This window comes from Sitophilus oryzae, unplaced genomic scaffold (genome assembly GCF_002938485.1).
Source record: "Sitophilus oryzae breed Bouriz unplaced genomic scaffold, Soryzae_2.0 scaffold_1576_pilon_pilon, whole genome shotgun sequence".
In the NCBI taxonomy this organism is placed as follows: domain Eukaryota; kingdom Metazoa; phylum Arthropoda; class Insecta; order Coleoptera; family Curculionidae; genus Sitophilus; species Sitophilus oryzae.
In genome coordinates, this window is record NW_022146254.1 from 1,697,551 (window position 1) to 1,714,007 (window position 16,457).

The following is a 16,457-nucleotide window of genomic DNA, read 5'->3' on the forward strand; positions in this document are numbered from 1 at the left end:
GAAAACATGATAAGCGCGTATTTCTTAATTTTACGGTTTTACAAAATTATAGTAGGTCTAACTGATCTCTACAAAAATGTATAAACTCTGCAGGGCAATAAGTTGTTAAATCCTTTGATATATGCCTAGCAAAAATATACATACAGGGAAGGAACCTGATAACCACCAGCCATCCAGTGCTCTCCTGTAGAATTAGTAAATTGGCGTTATCATGTTTTTTCCTGGACCCTTCAATTGAAATAGATCCGTTATATCTTTAATTATTTTTAAGTTCGCTTAGCTTCCACTGTATTACTAATATACCACAAACCTTTTAAATTGTAACATTTTAATAAAGAAGAGCCACAAAAACTGTCACAATTTAATAAATCCATATTTAAAAAGAAAATAGTATAGGAAAGAGAAATTATTATAGGCCAGTAGAAATAACTTCATCACAAATAATGCAATTGAAAAAATATATACATAAACATATATAGACAGAGCTTTTATATTATTTAAATGTGTATCACTCTTAATTCTTTATTTTTCTTCACTCAGTCTTATCTTTTTTTCATTTCAAACTACAGGCAAATTAATTGATAAACAATTTTACAATTTATTGATAAATAACTCTCCATTTTCTTTTCACAGCATTCAAAAGATGTGACTTAGATCCCAATTCTTACATAGAAAATATGGATATGCCAAATACTGGATTTTGCATATATGTTTTACATAACTGGAATGGACAATTTTGTACTACATAAAGAAGTTACTTCTGTTCGCATTGCTACCCTTTAAGAAAACTCAGATCTAAGAACTACAAGTAAAATATTTTATTCAAACAAGTAGTTTATTTAACTGTAAGATTCTCACCCGATGTTTGAGCTAAAGGCTCACCATTCTTAAGTTCCTGAGCAACTTCGACAATGGTGTTAGTAGTGTTATCAATTTTGGCAAATTTATCCTGTTCCTTTATGGATGTAATGTCAGTAGACGAAGTAGAAGCAATAGGAACTTCTTCGTTATTTTCCAAAATTATTTCAGAGCTAAGAGAAATTTTATTTATCACAAACATCAGAAAACTCTAAATACTGGGTGAAGCCAGTGTTCTGAAATAGCTCAAAATCAAGTTTTCTAGCAAGACAATAGTAACGCTCATTATAGAATATTTTCATAGATATACAGGGCGGTTCAAATATATTTTTACAGAGTAAAATATAGGAGGTACCGCAAAAAGTCAAATACAAAAGTTATGGGATTTTTAAATATCTATCAGCGAGTAATACATTTAAGTATACAGAGTCGTTCATAAAGTCGTGGCACATCAAAGTTTCATTTTTTTTAAATCGAACTTCCTGTATATTATTACATATTTCAATTCTTCCTTCAATTCTAAGCAAAAATCGAAATACACACAATTTACCTCAAAGCAACCGTTTCCGAGTTATTGACTTTTGAAAATATCACTTAAACAATTTAATTTAATTCATTTCGATGTGTTTGGTTTTATTTATTCATGCCATTCTGCCGAAACTGTGATACTGTTGTAATGGGTTTTTAAATTCCTATTAACCACTAATAAATTTAAGTATACAGGGTCGGTCATAAAGTTGTGTCACATCAAACTTTTTTTTTAATGAAACCCCCTGTATATTATTACATATTTCAAGTCTTCAATTTTAAACAATAATCGTAATATACAATGTACATAAATTGAAGAATTGAGATGTTAAACGAAAATTTTGTAATTTCCAGACTTGCTATATTCTGATTTTATACATCTATAAATGCTAACTTGAGAACTAATGTCAAATATTATTAAGTATCACAGTTTCCGCAGAATGGCATCATTAAATGAAACTGAACACATCAAAATTAATTAAAATAGAATTGTTTAAGTGATATTTTCAAAAGTCAATAAATCGGAAACGGTTGGTTTGAGGTACATTGTGTGTATCTCAATTTTTTTTTGGAATGAAGGAAAAAACGAAATATGCAATAATATACAGGGGGTTCCATTTAAAAAAATGAAACTTTGATGTGCCACGACTTTATGACCGACCGTGTATACTTAAATTTATTACCCACTAATAGATATTTATAAACCCTATAACTTTTATATTTAGCTTTTTGCGGTACCACCTATATTTTACCTAATAATTGACCGTTTCCATACATAAAAGCGAACCTGTATATAACAATACTCATAAGTTTGTGATGCTATCATTGCCCCCATTTTCTCTTATTTCATATGAAAAAATGGAGCAAACATTTTAAATAAAAATAAATATGGGGCATTCTCAGAACATTGGGTCACTGCTGTATAAAATATATTTTACAGAAAGTTATAAAATAGTGTATGCACAGTGCTTTCATTTTATTGTTTTTCCCGCTTTTAACTGTGGTAGGTAGTGTGTAACCAGTGGCGCATCTAGAGATTGAGTCTGGGAAGGGTAGGACAATATTTAAATAACGTACTAAATTTAGATTATATTTTCCCTGAAAGGTATTGTGACTGTGGAAAAAAATATACTTTGATTGGTTTGGATTCTCTATTTTGACTGGTATTATTAACTTCTTTTGAGACAATTTTATTTTATAACACATTTTCTCTTATTCATAAATTTCTTCCTGAGAGCGGTAATTACCCCCATTACCCCTCCCATATATGCGCCACTGTGTGTAACTTAATTATGGATATTGAAAATACAACAAAAAACAAAATAGAGTTTTTAAATCCAACTTTAGGTACTAAAATAAAAAAAACTGAAGACTAAATTACAATGTGAGATTTATAGAACAAAATGAAACTGTTAAATCAGATTCATCAATAAAAAATTAATTGTAAGTAGGAATTAAATAGAAAAATAGAGTGAAATAAAGTATATATAACAAAACACTACAAAGGAATTGACTTAACAGTATCTTAAAATATCCGTAAATGCAGCCCGAATAGTGAAAATAAGATGTGGTAAGCGCGATAGAATATATTAACATGCTGTACGTGAGTGAACAACCCGAACAGGGGAGACACGTGAGAACAGATACTTTATTAGGTAATGATTTTCAAGATTAACAATTTAATTTTTTAATAATGGTTTTATCTCCAAAAACAAAAAAAATATAGTCATTTAAAAGTGGGACCAAATAAAGTAAAACCACTGTATAATATACTGTTCTATGCTCACCGCGGTGTAGCTGATTCTGTCGAAACTGCAGTTTCGTCATGTTGGCCATTTTCAGGAGTGTAAGTAAACAAAAAGCGTTGTGCTGGTACCTCTTGAACTATGGTAGTAGTAGTAGTGCTTGCAGGATATGGCGGTGGTTGCTCATCCATTACATCCTACATTATTTAAGTTTAAATCGTTGAATATAATAAAATTGAATAAGAAAAGCTGAAATTGTTACCTGATAAGATGGTGGTGGTGTCTGTTTTAAAGGACCAAAAAATGCTGTGTCACTATCGCGAAACAGAGAGCTAAAATCAGGATCGTTACGGTCAGAATCTACAGTAGGCAAAATGTAATGAATTGTATTATGGGTAGCTTGCTGCTTTAAGGCGAGGTATTTATAACAACGCCAGACTACACCTATCCAATAAGCCTAAAAATGTATTATTATAAAAAAGTTTAAACCAATTTTTTACTACCTTACTTTCCACACCATAGCTACCAAAAATGTTACCAACACTAATAACGACAATGTTTGTGGACTAAGGGAAAGGAGCTCCTGACGAAACGGTAAATTATGCCAGGTTTCAGCTACCAAGCGATGAACCGAACGCAGATAACAAAAGTATCCAGTTGCTGTTAATCTAAAATAATATTTACTAGAAAAAGAAAACGAATGCTTAGCTAAAACACTAACGTTGTAATTGCAAAATCAAACAATTGGAGGAAGAAAAATGGTAAAACTTGCTTGGGTTTTCCTTTGATAGCTCCATATACCATAAGAAGAGTGATAGACAAGGTACAAATTGTTAAAATGGCTCCCATGTCAACATCAGCTATGTATGGAAAAATATATTTTTAGATAGTTCTGGTAAAACAAATAAATTACTTACAAGGTAAAATAGGTCTGCCATCCTGGGTTGTTGGTAGAAAATAAGGATCGTCATCTTTAACCTTACTTAAGGGAGTAGGCAAAAAATCATTTTCTTCAAAATGAACTTGTTTTTGAATAAAATAACTATGGTTTCTCATGACCAAAGCCAAAACTGCCAAAGCTAGTATATGTAAAACCTGTAGAAAAGATTATTTCATTATTAAATTTAGGTTTAACAGGATATTATCTACAAGTTTATACAGGATGTAAACAACAGGAGGATACAGCCTATTCAGTACCAGCTGGCCATCTTTGCTTGTTTTTGAATATCCGCGTATCAATAGTGTCATTTCGCTTATTTGTAAAGATAAAACCTAACGGTTTCCGTAAACCTTAGCTATTTTCTCCTATATTTTTGTGGAACTAAAGATTCTACAAAGAGAAATATCATAGCCTTCTTAATTTCCAAGATAAATGGATTTTTTCTTAAAAATGTTGCAATTTCAGACCCCCCCTCGTAATCTCAGTTGTCTAACAACTTATCAAGAAGGCAAGTTATCGGAAAACTGAGATAGGAGAATAAACGGATTCTTATATAGGACTTTTCACATGGAATCCAGTGGCGTAGTTATATTTTTTCTTAATATTACCATTTTTATATACTGGCCAATGGTGTCTTTCTATAAGCTTTCTAAAAATATAGAACAACCTGGGTGTATTCTAAAGGTGCGTTTAGACTTCAGCACGCACGAGCTGAGCGTACGCGCAAGGCATTCGTTCGCGCTCTCGCCTCCGCTTCTATAATTTCATAACTGAAATGCGTTTAAACGATCCTACAAAGCATATTATTTACCTTAGAATGTATACTACTCAATTCAAAAAAACTATAATTCCCGCTCAATTCGATTTCTCTTTTTAACGCGTATTTCCTATCCTGTTCCCGCAAAAAAAATCGCCAAAGAATTCAAAATATTTTAACTTATTTGCGATGCCGCAAAATCATAGAAAGCGAATATTCACAGTTATCAGTATGGAACAAACTGACGCGTAAGAAATTTAGGCAAAATTTCGCTTTTCCGCGCTCGTGAGGAACTACCTTAAGACCTCAATACGGCTGTTGTGACGGAACGACGCACGGCCGATACATATAAACCCACCTTAAGTATAAGAATCTCCGTTTCTCCAATCACAGTGAAATATGATCTGTCATTTTTAAATGAAACCAATAGGATTGCAAAAAAAACTATAACGGACGACGCATGACGGATACATATAAATTCACCTTAAGTGCAGGTTGGGTTGGCAATATAAATGCATATTATAAACCAACCATAAGGGTATTCACCATCCACGACGGTACGTTGATTTCCATGCAAATGAGTAAATCGACAGGCTCAGTTTTGAACAGGTTGTGGTGTTTACAAATACAATATGATCGAAAAAAAAAACGGCGTCAGCGATCTCTAAGAAATGAAAATCGCTGTCATTGTATGTAAAATTATATAAGGAATATCATCGATTGTCATTTCTAAGCCAACTGGAGTTTTTTCCCGTCATACGGTATAATAAATGCAAAAAAATCAGTATAGTAGGCCTACTAGAAAAATGATATTTGGTGTGTCTAATATTTAGGTTTCATACAGAACTCTTATTAGGGATGATACAGGTTTTCAGGCCTTCAACTTGCAATTGTGTTTTTTACAACCTTTTTCTACAAATTCATTTTTTCTAGAATAAAAAAAAATTGTGTAAAGGTAGATTTAGAAACTTTTTTGTTCGTAGAAGGGCTCTATGTAAATTAATGTAAGCAATGTAGGTTAAGACTTAAGCAAGGAAAAACATAAAATCGAAATTAATAATCTTATTAGAAGAGAATATTTAATTTGCAAAAAAACCTATTTGTTTTGCACTTATTCATTTACACCCTGTATAATAAACTAAGAAAACTACTCAATATTAAAAGATAAATATCTAAAAAAACAAAAAATGGAACTACTTACCAAATGCCATACCCCAAAAGCTATAGTGGCTGTTCGTACATGTAAACAAAAGCAGCTCCTCCATTCATTGTTTCGTATTGAACCTATCTTTAGGCGCATACTGAACATTTTAAAATCTAAAAAGTATACATCAAAAAGTTTAACACTCATAACTACTTAACATCATTATTAAGGAACATTAACATCTAAATTATGTTTGAAAAGCAAATTTATAACTACATTGTAGAAGCAATTGTAAAATATATATATAAATATAAAATGAACATTTGAATGTGAGAGAGAACAAAAGGAAATTAATATACAAATATTTACACTCTTCATTGAACAAATGCAATTTTTACTGTACCTATATAAAATAAAAATTAGAGTATTTTAGATAATTATTTACAAATACATAACAATAAAAATGTGAACAAAATAATACCAAAACTGACCAAGAACAGATAACAGATACGTTGTTTATTAGGCAAATTTAAACATACAAAATAATTCTATAATTTTATTAACATATTTCAGGAAACTTCTAAGATTTGGTCGTTTAAAGGGCACTATAATTTTCAGAGTATTCTAATTTTTAAGGCAAAAATGTATATATCATAAAAATGAATACCTTATGCACTATCCTCACTATTTTTGATAAAAAAAATCTTTATTGAACTTTTATCAGCTTTTATCAACCAATTTTTTCTTTTTCCTTAAAACGTCATTTAATCATTTAACTAAAGTACCAACATTAAAAATTAGACATTTTGGATCATAATCAAGTCATACCAACCTATTTAAATTATAGGACCAAAAAAAATTCTTTATTTTTTTTGAGTCGGTTATCTACTTTTAATATAGTTTTAATTTAGATGATTCACGTATTTTAAATCTCCTCCTGTTCATTAACTTACAAATACAAACAAATTGAATTTTAAATAAGGAAAATAATCTATCTAAAATTCATATCATATATTAAACGCATATGTTGTTTATTGATGTCATATATAATTGATAGATATATTTATTTACTTGTCACTGTCATTTGTCACTGTCATTTAAGGCATTTTAGAAGACAACCATAAGACAACACATGACAAATGACAAAAAGTCAGTTTAACAGTTTAATTCGATCTCCTGTGTGTGGTGTAGTATTGGTAAATTTAGTTAAACGGACTAACTTATTTGAGTAAGAACAGAATGGCAAATTTAAGGCAAACACCGTTAACATGTAGCGGACATACTCGACCAGTAGTTCATCTGGATTTTTCTGATATTACGGAAAGCAGCTACTTTCTAATTTCAGCCTGCAAAGGTAAGTTTTCAATTTAAGAAATCCGCCACATACACTCCTTCAACCTTCTACAAGACATGTTTATACCTTGGCCTCATTACTTGAACACACAAAACAATATAAAACCCTATAGAGAAGTTCACCTTCAAGTTTAAATATTCCTTTTCAGTCTTAAAAATTGAGTCCTGAATTAAAATTCTTTCTTCCTGTTTACAATTTTGAACACTTTATATTTATGGATCGTTATCTTATCGACGGAATTTGCCTTTTAATTGAATCTTATATATCAAGATTTACTGAGATTATAACAAACAATATAAATATTATGTTGTATATCTCTTCTGTTTTAAAACAACCTACATATGAGTACTAATATACTGATCAATATTTGTATTCAAGATGGAAAACCAATGCTTAGGCAAGGCGATACAGGAGATTGGATTGGAACTTTTGAAGGACATAAAGGGGCTGTTTGGGGTGTGGCTTTAAATGCTGAAGCCACCAAAGCAGCTAGTGGTGCTGCAGATTTTACTGGTAAAAACTTGTTTTCCATATAGCCCTTATGACTCCCTTAATAATAATTTTATTTTAGGAAAGGTTTGGGATGCTATATCAGGGGAAGAACTTCACTCTTTTCAACACAATCATATTGTAAAAAGTGTAGACTTTTCAAGAGATTCGGCCCTTCTAGTAACAGGAAGCAATGAAAAACTGATCAGAATTTTCGATCTTAATAAACCAGAAGCAAGTAGGTCTTCAAATTTTGAAATAATTTCAAGTTTAATCTAATATAATTTCTATATAGCTCCAGATGTATTTTCTGGTCACACTGCAAGTATCCGTCATGTTCAATTTTTTCGAAATGATACCCACTTAATATCGTGTGCAGATGATAAGACTTTAAGAGTTTGGGATAGATCTACCCAACAGGTATAAAAAAGACATTAATTTTTTTAATATTACTTACTTATTTTATTATTGATTTTTAGGAAGTTCAAAAACTCTCTTTTCCACATAATCCAAATAGCTTAGAAGTTTCAAAAGATGGCACTGTATTAACTGTAGCGTATTCAAATAAAGTTACATTTTTTGATGCAGAGAATTTGAACAAGATAAGAGAATACACTATCCCTTCACCAGTAAATTCAGCATCTTTACATCCTGACAAAAGCATTTTTGTTGCTGCGGGTGATGATTTAAAAGTATATAAATATGATTATCAAAGTGGCAATGAGATTGGTAAGTCATTTAAAAAAAATCCGTTTTGTAAATCAAAAGGTATTTACTATTTTTTAGAATCATTCAAAGGACATTTTGGACCAGTACACTGTATTAAATTCTCTCCAGATGGTGAACTCTATGCTTCAGGCTCAGAAGATGGTACATTACGATTATGGCAAACAACAGTGGGAAAAACGTATGGTCTTTGGAAATGTGTTGAAGGTGCTACAATTAATGATATGTCCACACCAAAAGAAGTTCAAGCAAATTAAAATAATAAATTTAAAATTACAATACGTTCTGTTAATTCCTACGTCCTTTTAATATTGTATTATTTAGGTCTATTCTTTGCATATTGCAAATTCATCTCTGAAAGTCAGTATCAGTTTAACAGAACATGGGGGGTTCTTATTAGTTCCAAAATCTGAAAATTTAAGTAGTGTTTTCATGATATAATGAATAATAGACTTGAAAACTTCAGATACTGTGATTTAAATAAATATTTTGTTATAATGTAGATTTCATTTAATACCCCTTTAAAACTTTAAAATAAATTTAAAAAAAAAGGCTTAATATAAATCACTTATTTATTATAGAAAACATAAAATTACCCTTAGTATAAATCAAAGCTATTAAATTAATCTTGTGTAATAAACGGATTTGGAATGGATTCCATTCCATCCATTGGACAAATGAGTACTACGCTGGTACCTCTGCACACCACAAGTCCTAATTCTCTGGTATCTTCTGTAAGTTTATATGGGTCATCGGGATCCCTAAGATACTCTAAGGTATTATCTAATACGAGGTTTATTAAGGGGTCATAGCCTTTTAAAATTCCGCTTGCTTCTCTGCCACCTGCAAACTTTACTCTTATTGTTTTTTCTAAATATTTGGATAAATCCAAGATCGATTCTTTGCGTTTCTTCTCTTTTTGATCTTGCATAGGATTACTTCCCTAAAATGAAAAAATGTGTAAAGGGATTTTACTTTATATGAGATTTACCTTTTTCTTTTCGTCTATTGAAGACATTATAAATTCTTTTATATTTAAAATTTGCCGAAAATTGCTTATTTATAAACGTAACCTTAAAATATTAAATAAATGCCGCCCTTCAAGTATTTTGAACTACTATAGACTTGTCTATTGACTGTAGAACTACTATAGGAATGCGTATCAAACATCGATTTTTTTCGAGAATGTTTTTTTTTGGATATGACCTACAGACGTGGAGTGGACTGGCAGCTAGCCAATTTTATGGTGTTCGGTTCATATATAAATGATAATTACTATCGATATATCTTGAGGATAAGCATTCCTAGTAGTAGATATTTTGTTTTGAAAGAACATTGGCATTACTGTAAATCCCTGTGAAAATTGAAAACTTTATTGAAAACAAAAGTGACAGTGACAGGATAAGTAGAAAATTCAGTCTCCATTTTCATTGGGAAATTATTATTCATAAAAGGGTTAATATTGGTGTTTACCTTTGATTTCTCTACAGAATATACTTAGTTTTAATAGTAGCCTTTGTAGTTTTATGTTGGACAAATAATTTATCACTGGGAAAGGTATGAAAATAACATCTGTTTATTTTCGCAAGAAACGACCTTGCAAAATAAAAATAAACGGTTGATGTGACAGAAGATTTGTTATTTTTGTATACAACGTTATAAAACATTCAAAAATTTAATCATCCTGTGAAAATATACATAAAATGGATTAAGGCATGGTTAAAGTGTTGAACAGGCTCAAGAAAAAATGTAGTTGGTAGTAACAAAAGTACTTTCATAATTTACTATGGTTACCTCAAATGGTATGGCTGTGGAACTTAATAAACCCCAAGAGAAACAGTACGACTATCTATTAAAATTCCTACTAGTTGGGGATAGCGATGTAGGCAAGCAAGAAATCCTCTCTGATTTAGATGATGGAGCATTGGAGAGCCCCTTCTGTAGTGGGAGCGGTAAGTGTACGTATTGAATATTGTAATTGACTTGTAAACGCCATAATCTTTGTATTTTTATTTATTATAGCTTATAAAACTACAACTATACTTTTGGATGGCAAAAGAGTGAAACTTCAACTATGGGATACATCTGGACAAGGAAGATTTTGTACAATTATAAGATCTTATTCCAGAGGGGCACAAGGGGTCTTATTAGTATATGATATAACAAATAGGTAAATAAAGTGATATTGTACAGATCTAGACTCATATTTAATTTGTTTTTATTTTAAGATGGTCATTTGATGGTTTAGACCGGTGGTTAAAAGAAGTAGATAGCCATGCACCAGGAGTTCCTAAGGTATTGGTAGGAAACCGACTTCATTTAGCTTTTAAAAGAAAGGTGGGACAAAGAGATGCTCAGATCTATGCAAATAAGCACAGTATGGCATTTTTTGAAGTCTCACCATTATGTAATTTCAATATTCATGAGAGTTTTTGTGAACTATCAAGAATGGCACTACAACGAAATGGAATGGAGAGACTCTGGAGGTAAATTGTTTTGTATTATATTACTGTTCTTTTTTTCTATAGTTTCTGTTTGTAGATCTAACAAAGTCTTAAGTTTACAAGAATTGTGCTGTAGGGCCATTGTAGCTCGTACAACAGTTTACAGTATAGAACAACTACCATTGCCAACATGTGTAAAGTCCCATCTTAAATCATATGCTCTCACATCAACAAATACTCAGTTGAAATATACACAATCCCACAAAAAAGGCAGCGGTGGCAGAAAATTTAGGTATTTTTTCAAAAAAGTTATATTTCTTTGAAAATATAAGTTTAATGTATGATTTTATTAGGTTTACAAGTATTCCCACTACTCCAGCTGGCATGGATAGTAGAACAAGTTGTGTACCCAGAAACTCATGTACAATATCTTGACCTACTACTGAAGAAATCCAAAGATTTTACATAACAGTCAGTCTGGTTCTCATTTTCACGTTTATTTATATTTCTCTAGTTGTCATCATACCAGAAATTTCCTTTAATTAATAGTGTTTGATAGTGTGTAATCTCTAAATTATTCTTTGAAGATTTTTTAACTTTAATTTGAAATATATATATTTTTTTCTACAAGTAGATAATACATTTATTAAAAATAAGGAAAAATGTTATATATTGTAGCATTTCTTCCCTTAAAAATATCAATAAAAATTATACTTTTCACTGAATGGCAGTTATGAGACCGTCCATTTCTTATCAGGTTTTTAATGTTAAATCGCGAATGTGATTTTATTGATGATTTTACTTACAATACAGTCTAATATTTTTATCACTTCTTTATACAAGTTTGGTAATAGGGACTTAAACATATAACATAATTTATTAAAAGTATTTTTGTTGAAACATATTTTTTATAGTATTAACCTTAATATCTTTGCACTAGTATTGTTAACTATAGTCTGTTTGGCGAAAGAACATTTAACGATAGTTTTTTAACGCAAAAGTATATTTAAACATTTTTTCTACATAGTTTTTTGATGTCTGTCGGAATCATATTTTCTCTCACTGAATAGACTATACATATCCTGTATACATGCCCTCTAATTTTATTAAACCAATATTAAAGTAATGGATTTAATATTTACTCTCATATAAGATTTTGTTTACTAACTGCAGCCTGTACATAGCCTGAACTTTTTCTTTCTTGAAAAAATTGACCATGTTATTTAGTTTTAATGTATATAATTTTCTTCGAGCAATACTATGTACATAATGAAATTTTGTTTTGTTTAGTTATGATTGTACTGTTGTATGCATGTCCCTTTGTCAGTTGAAAAACTGTAAGGTATTATTTTAATTATTTTTATTACCACTTGTATTATGCCAATACATTTTATTTTAAATGTATTTAATATACTGCATAGTTAACCATCTAATAAATAATAAAGCCTTTATAAAAAAATATTTTAGTATTTGTTTAGTATCAATTTTGACCAGCGGCGTAGCGTGGAGTCAATACAAGGGGATGTAATAAGTAACCTGCAATTAATATTTTACCAAGACAATAAAGTTTTTTTTTCTTTAATTCTTTACTTTTGAAGTTACTAAAGTATCCGAAAAATAAACAGCTTAAAAAAATATTCAAACCAATTTAAAGAAAGAACTAAGATGCATCAATGGAAGCTTTGCCGCTGATTTTGACCATATATAGTCTAAAAAATTGGCGCCGGGAGGTACATATTACGCCCATTCTAAAATATGTTAATAAAAAGTTGGTAGGCAGTTCTTTTAGTTTCAAAGTAAATTTTCCAATTTTTGTCCGCGGTTATTTCCCTTATCCGCCACCTGGGGTCGCGTCCGATGGGAGTTTGGAGTTCTCCACACGGATTTTCTCAAAAACGGACTACGGAAACACGGAATATCTCAAAAACTGCGACTTTGACTGATTTTGATGTTATTACAAATTTTGTTGCAAATATTATTCCTAATCTTAAATTGAAAACCGCGTTTCGCTAGCTACTGTAATTTTGGAGTTACGATTTTTTAAAATTTTTAACCCCCTCCCACACCCCCTTACCAACGCCCACCCCCACCAAAAACTAAAGGCCAGATTCTCGGGTGCCACAGTATTTTTGTACCAAATTTGGTAAAAATCGGTTTAGCGGTTTTTGAGTTATCGTGTTAAGGCATGTACTGACTAGAGCACGCTCACTCGCATGAGCCGCTCACACTCGCGAGCGGCTCATATGTGTACGTCTGAGCTGAGCGCGCTCGGATGCTCGCTTGGCTCATCTGAGCTTGCTCTACGCGAGCCCCCACTTGTCGGTTTTTTGGCAATGCTCAAAGGCGAGCGTGCTCAGTAGGCCCACGACGGCGCTCAAGTGTGGACATGATCAGACGGAAAGTGTCCTGTTTTCTTATTTTGGGTTCTACTAGTGAAAAAAGCAGTTTAAAATCTTTTTTACTCATTCTCGTGAAATTCTTAAATGGTGCTTCGTCACCTTCGAAAATTAGGTCTGCCATTAAATTCCTGTTACTTTGGTCCCGATTTCGATATCTCGCTCTAATCCACCACCGCTTATTTCTCTTCGTCTTTTTAACTTTTGTTTTTGTTAAGGCCTGAATTAATATGAAACCAGCTGCGAGGGTACACGTTTTGTGGCGATGCCATGCCTACAAGTTCTCAACATCGATTGAAAACAAAATCGGCTCGCCTTCCTGAGCCATGAGCCGTCGTTCAAACACAAATTTCACTCGCTACAACGAGCACGCTCACACACGCGAGCGGCTCATGCGGGTGAGCGTGCTCTAGTCAGTACATGCCTTTACACACGGACGGACAGACAGGCACCATGAAAATACTTTGTATTTAGGTCATTTATGATCCATGTAACTCATTTTGAGTGAAATTAAAAAAACTTTTTTGCCAATCTTAATAGCCTACCATACCTGTGGGTATGGTCGGCTAAAAATAGGCATTCAAATACGAAGTTTTGGTAAAAACTTGAATTTTTGATATACTTTGAAAGATTTAAAAACAAATTATGTGAAAGATTTTTTTAAATTCACCCTCGAGAAGGGGTGAAACAAATAAATAGTTATTTTTTCAAAATTCCGGAGAAACAGTACGGACTAGAAAAAGTTGTAGTCTCTATACTTTTTTGCTCAAATCAGAATTAACCGATAGGGTGACTAGAAGCTAGGGGACAGCTTTTATATTGAAACGTTTTTTTCAAAGTCCTAACCGTTTCTCAGAAAAAAAAACACTTGAATTAAAAAAAAAATCTTAATTGAAATTTATAATTTTCCAAGCAAATTGAATAAAAATGTTAAATATATGAATTTTTCAGCAAGTTATAACTTTATTTATTTTCTACTGTCATCTCCTAGCTTCTAGCTAGCCACCCTATCTCGTTAATTTTGATCTGAGCAAAAAAAGTATAGAGATCATTTCTATGTAAAATTTGACGCTCCCCAACTTTAATTTGAACTTTTTTTATAGTTCTTACCGTTTCTCCGAAATTTCGATAAAATAATTTTATTTATTTATTTCAGCCCTTCTCGGGGGTGAATTAAAAAAAAATCTTTCAGAGTAACTCATCAAAAATTCAAGTTTTTAGGAAAACTTTGTATTTGAAGGCCTATTTTCTTATGGACTAATATTTACTTAATATAAGCCAATCCAACGAGTACATCCCTGGCAATGACAGTTGTGTCTGTCGCTTTAATTCACTGGCAAATTGCATTTTTTGCATGTCGTCTGTCAAAATCTTCCCTAACTCGTTGGACAAATATAGTATATCAAATTTTATTATATGGTACCATATGGTACAATTTCATTATTTCAAACAATGTAGCTTAAGATAAATATTTTTTAAATGGGTTTCTACACCCCGGACACTATTTTTGTTTAACCCACTAGGTTTTTTAGAGTAAAATAAGACAGGTAAAAGAAAACAAAACGTGCTATATTTAAAATATTTATTAATCCCCAATTGAAAACAATTTTCCAAATCAAAGATGATTTAAGACCTGAAAATAATTAATCTAAGAGACAAAATATGAGAGTCGTCAAAACTATTCGATTATGAGAATGATTTTTTTCTCATTATCAAAATAGCTAACGAAAAATCTCAATGTCAATATTCAACTATAAGGGTATCATACCTACCTGATGGTGTTAATTGTTAAAGAAAATAAATAATGTTTACCTCTTTTCTCTTGTGGCGTGTTCGCGATCGATATCTATTCTGTATTATGACGGACTTGTTTGGCACTCGAGGGAAATTTGACAGCTTATTGAATAAAAAATAAATAGAATTTGAAATAAACTAAAAAATATATCAGTTTATAGATTTTATAATTTGTAATCAGTTTTATGTTCAATTTTACTGTGCAAAAAAAGAAGTGGCGATCTCAGGGAAACATTTTATTTATTAGAAATGGAAAGGGTTAGAAGTACAATAAATTAATTCTCTTTTAAAGTTATCCAGAACTTGTAAAATATTCAAAACTAAAATTACTGTAAAATAACTGAATAAGCCACGCATTATTTGGAATGTTTTTTTCTATTGTAGTTACTTTAGATTCCTATATACAAAATAGACCTAAACTTTATTACTTAAGCCACCAAACAAGTTAAAAAGCCTTTATTTGAAATAATAAACTATAAACGTGTATAAACCTACTTATATTTTTAATGTCGTTTTTTTCAGTAAATCTTGACTGATATTAAATATTTTAATAGAAAAAACGGCAATACCGCGTAGAAGAGAGAGAAATACAACAGCCCACTTCTCTCTTATGACCACCACTGCCACTCGCTCAATCCATTGTGCATATAAGACTAGTTCGAAAAAATCGAATAATTTTTAAAATTTTATCGAAAAAGTTGTTGAAAATGTCAAAAAAATACTGTGAAAATTTGAGCTCTTAATATTAAAGATGCCATCGGAGATTTCCATTTGATTACCATAGGAATTTTTTTAACTCTTGAGAACGATTTTTCGGACTAGTTGGGTCAAAATATATTAATATTCATGTAGAGAATTGGACGCTCTACAAAAAAGGTCTCCTAAATTTTTTTGATATATTTGTTGGTTCCAAAGTTATTTCATGGTTAAATTTGGATTGATGATAAATTTTAACATTTTTTTCAATTTTTTTACATAACTATCCACTTTATGGGAAAATTTCAGAGAACATTTTTTGCAGAGCTGTTCATTCGTTCATTCTCTATAAAAGTTTTTGATATTTTGTAAAGGTCGTAAGTTATCACGTTAAAAATCTGTAATTCATTATAAACAAAATTACGAGTAATTATTTAAAAAAATCAGTTTTAATGCAAATAACTTACGACATGTACAAAATATGAAAAACTTTTATAGAGATAACTTATGAAAAGGCTTACAATGATGAAAATTTTCTCATAAAGTTAAGCTTCATTCAGAACCTCGCAGTAAGTGGAAAAAATTA

At 31.1% G+C, this 16,457-nt stretch overlaps 4 protein-coding genes across 10 annotated transcripts; 2 read left to right on the plus strand and 2 right to left on the minus strand.

The window, feature by feature from the left end:
- Positions 1-242: 242 nt before the first annotated feature.
- LOC115879251 (lysosomal-associated transmembrane protein 4B) lies at positions 243-6,764 on the minus strand. The gene is made up of 9 exons (XM_030895960.1): positions 6,640-6,764; positions 6,030-6,145; positions 4,049-4,226; positions 3,853-3,991; positions 3,640-3,799; positions 3,394-3,588; positions 3,174-3,328; positions 859-1,031; positions 243-802 (listed from the first exon to the last, which is right to left on the minus strand). The coding sequence occupies exons 2-9, from the start codon at positions 6,135-6,137 to the stop codon at positions 780-782; spliced, it is 1,131 nt and encodes a 376-aa protein (XP_030751820.1). The 5' UTR covers positions 6,138-6,145; positions 6,640-6,764; the 3' UTR covers positions 243-779.
- A 336-nt stretch (positions 6,765-7,100) lies between these two features.
- On the plus strand, positions 7,101-9,034 carry LOC115879303 (serine-threonine kinase receptor-associated protein). The gene is made up of 6 exons (XM_030896052.1): positions 7,101-7,326; positions 7,705-7,839; positions 7,898-8,053; positions 8,111-8,235; positions 8,295-8,544; positions 8,602-9,034. Exons 1-6 carry the CDS (start codon positions 7,212-7,214, stop codon positions 8,796-8,798), a joined length of 978 nt encoding a protein of 325 aa, XP_030751912.1. The 5' UTR covers positions 7,101-7,211; the 3' UTR covers positions 8,799-9,034.
- Positions 9,035-9,099: 65 nt separating this feature from the next.
- LOC115879304 (U6 snRNA-associated Sm-like protein LSm7) lies at positions 9,100-9,691 on the minus strand. The gene is made up of 2 exons (XM_030896053.1): positions 9,533-9,691; positions 9,100-9,484 (listed from the first exon to the last, which is right to left on the minus strand). Exons 1-2 carry the CDS (start codon positions 9,557-9,559, stop codon positions 9,164-9,166), a joined length of 348 nt encoding a protein of 115 aa, XP_030751913.1. The 5' UTR covers positions 9,560-9,691; the 3' UTR covers positions 9,100-9,163.
- A 179-nt stretch (positions 9,692-9,870) lies between these two features.
- LOC115879281 (ras-related protein Rab-40B) lies at positions 9,871-11,885 on the plus strand. Of its 7 annotated transcripts, none has more exons than XM_030896021.1 (6): positions 9,871-10,006; positions 10,055-10,499; positions 10,564-10,711; positions 10,770-11,027; positions 11,083-11,277; positions 11,339-11,885. In XM_030896021.1, the coding sequence occupies exons 2-6, from the start codon at positions 10,328-10,330 to the stop codon at positions 11,418-11,420; spliced, it is 855 nt and encodes a 284-aa protein (XP_030751881.1). In that variant the 5' UTR covers positions 9,871-10,006; positions 10,055-10,327; the 3' UTR covers positions 11,421-11,885. The 7 variants fall into 7 exon arrangements, with proteins under 7 accessions (XP_030751881.1, XP_030751882.1, XP_030751883.1 ...); XM_030896022.1 differs by having other exon boundaries at positions 9,889-9,996; XM_030896023.1 differs by having other exon boundaries at positions 9,907-10,006; positions 10,052-10,499.
- The last annotated feature ends 4,572 nt before the right edge of the window (positions 11,886-16,457 follow it).

Excerpts from the sequence above, each read along its gene's own strand:
- LOC115879251 (XM_030895960.1), bottom strand. The coding sequence starts at position 6,137 with ATGTTCAGTATGCGCCTAAAGATAGGTTCAATACGAAACAATGAATGG. Across the intron at positions 3,800-3,852 it reads TTTGATTTTGCAATTACAAC|ATTAACAGCAACTGGATACT; the intron begins GTTAGTGTTTTA and ends ATATTATTTTAG. Across the intron at positions 3,589-3,639 it reads TGGTAGCTATGGTGTGGAAA|GCTTATTGGATAGGTGTAGT; the intron begins GTAAGGTAGTAA and ends ATACATTTTTAG.
- LOC115879303 (XM_030896052.1), top strand. The coding sequence starts at position 7,212 with ATGGCAAATTTAAGGCAAACACCGTTAACATGTAGCGGACATACTCGA. Across the intron at positions 8,054-8,110 it reads TCTTAATAAACCAGAAGCAA|CTCCAGATGTATTTTCTGGT; the intron begins GTAGGTCTTCAA and ends ATTTCTATATAG. Across the intron at positions 8,236-8,294 it reads GGGATAGATCTACCCAACAG|GAAGTTCAAAAACTCTCTTT; the intron begins GTATAAAAAAGA and ends ATTGATTTTTAG.
- LOC115879304 (XM_030896053.1), bottom strand. The coding sequence starts at position 9,559 with ATGTCTTCAATAGACGAAAAGAAAAAG. Across the intron at positions 9,485-9,532 it reads CAATAGACGAAAAGAAAAAG|GGAAGTAATCCTATGCAAGA; the intron begins GTAAATCTCATA and ends TTTTCATTTTAG.
- LOC115879281 (XM_030896021.1), top strand. The coding sequence starts at position 10,328 with ATGGTTACCTCAAATGGTATGGCTGTGGAACTTAATAAACCCCAAGAG. Across the intron at positions 11,028-11,082 it reads GGAATGGAGAGACTCTGGAG|ATCTAACAAAGTCTTAAGTT; the intron begins GTAAATTGTTTT and ends TTCTGTTTGTAG. Across the intron at positions 11,278-11,338 it reads AGCGGTGGCAGAAAATTTAG|GTTTACAAGTATTCCCACTA; the intron begins GTATTTTTTCAA and ends TGATTTTATTAG.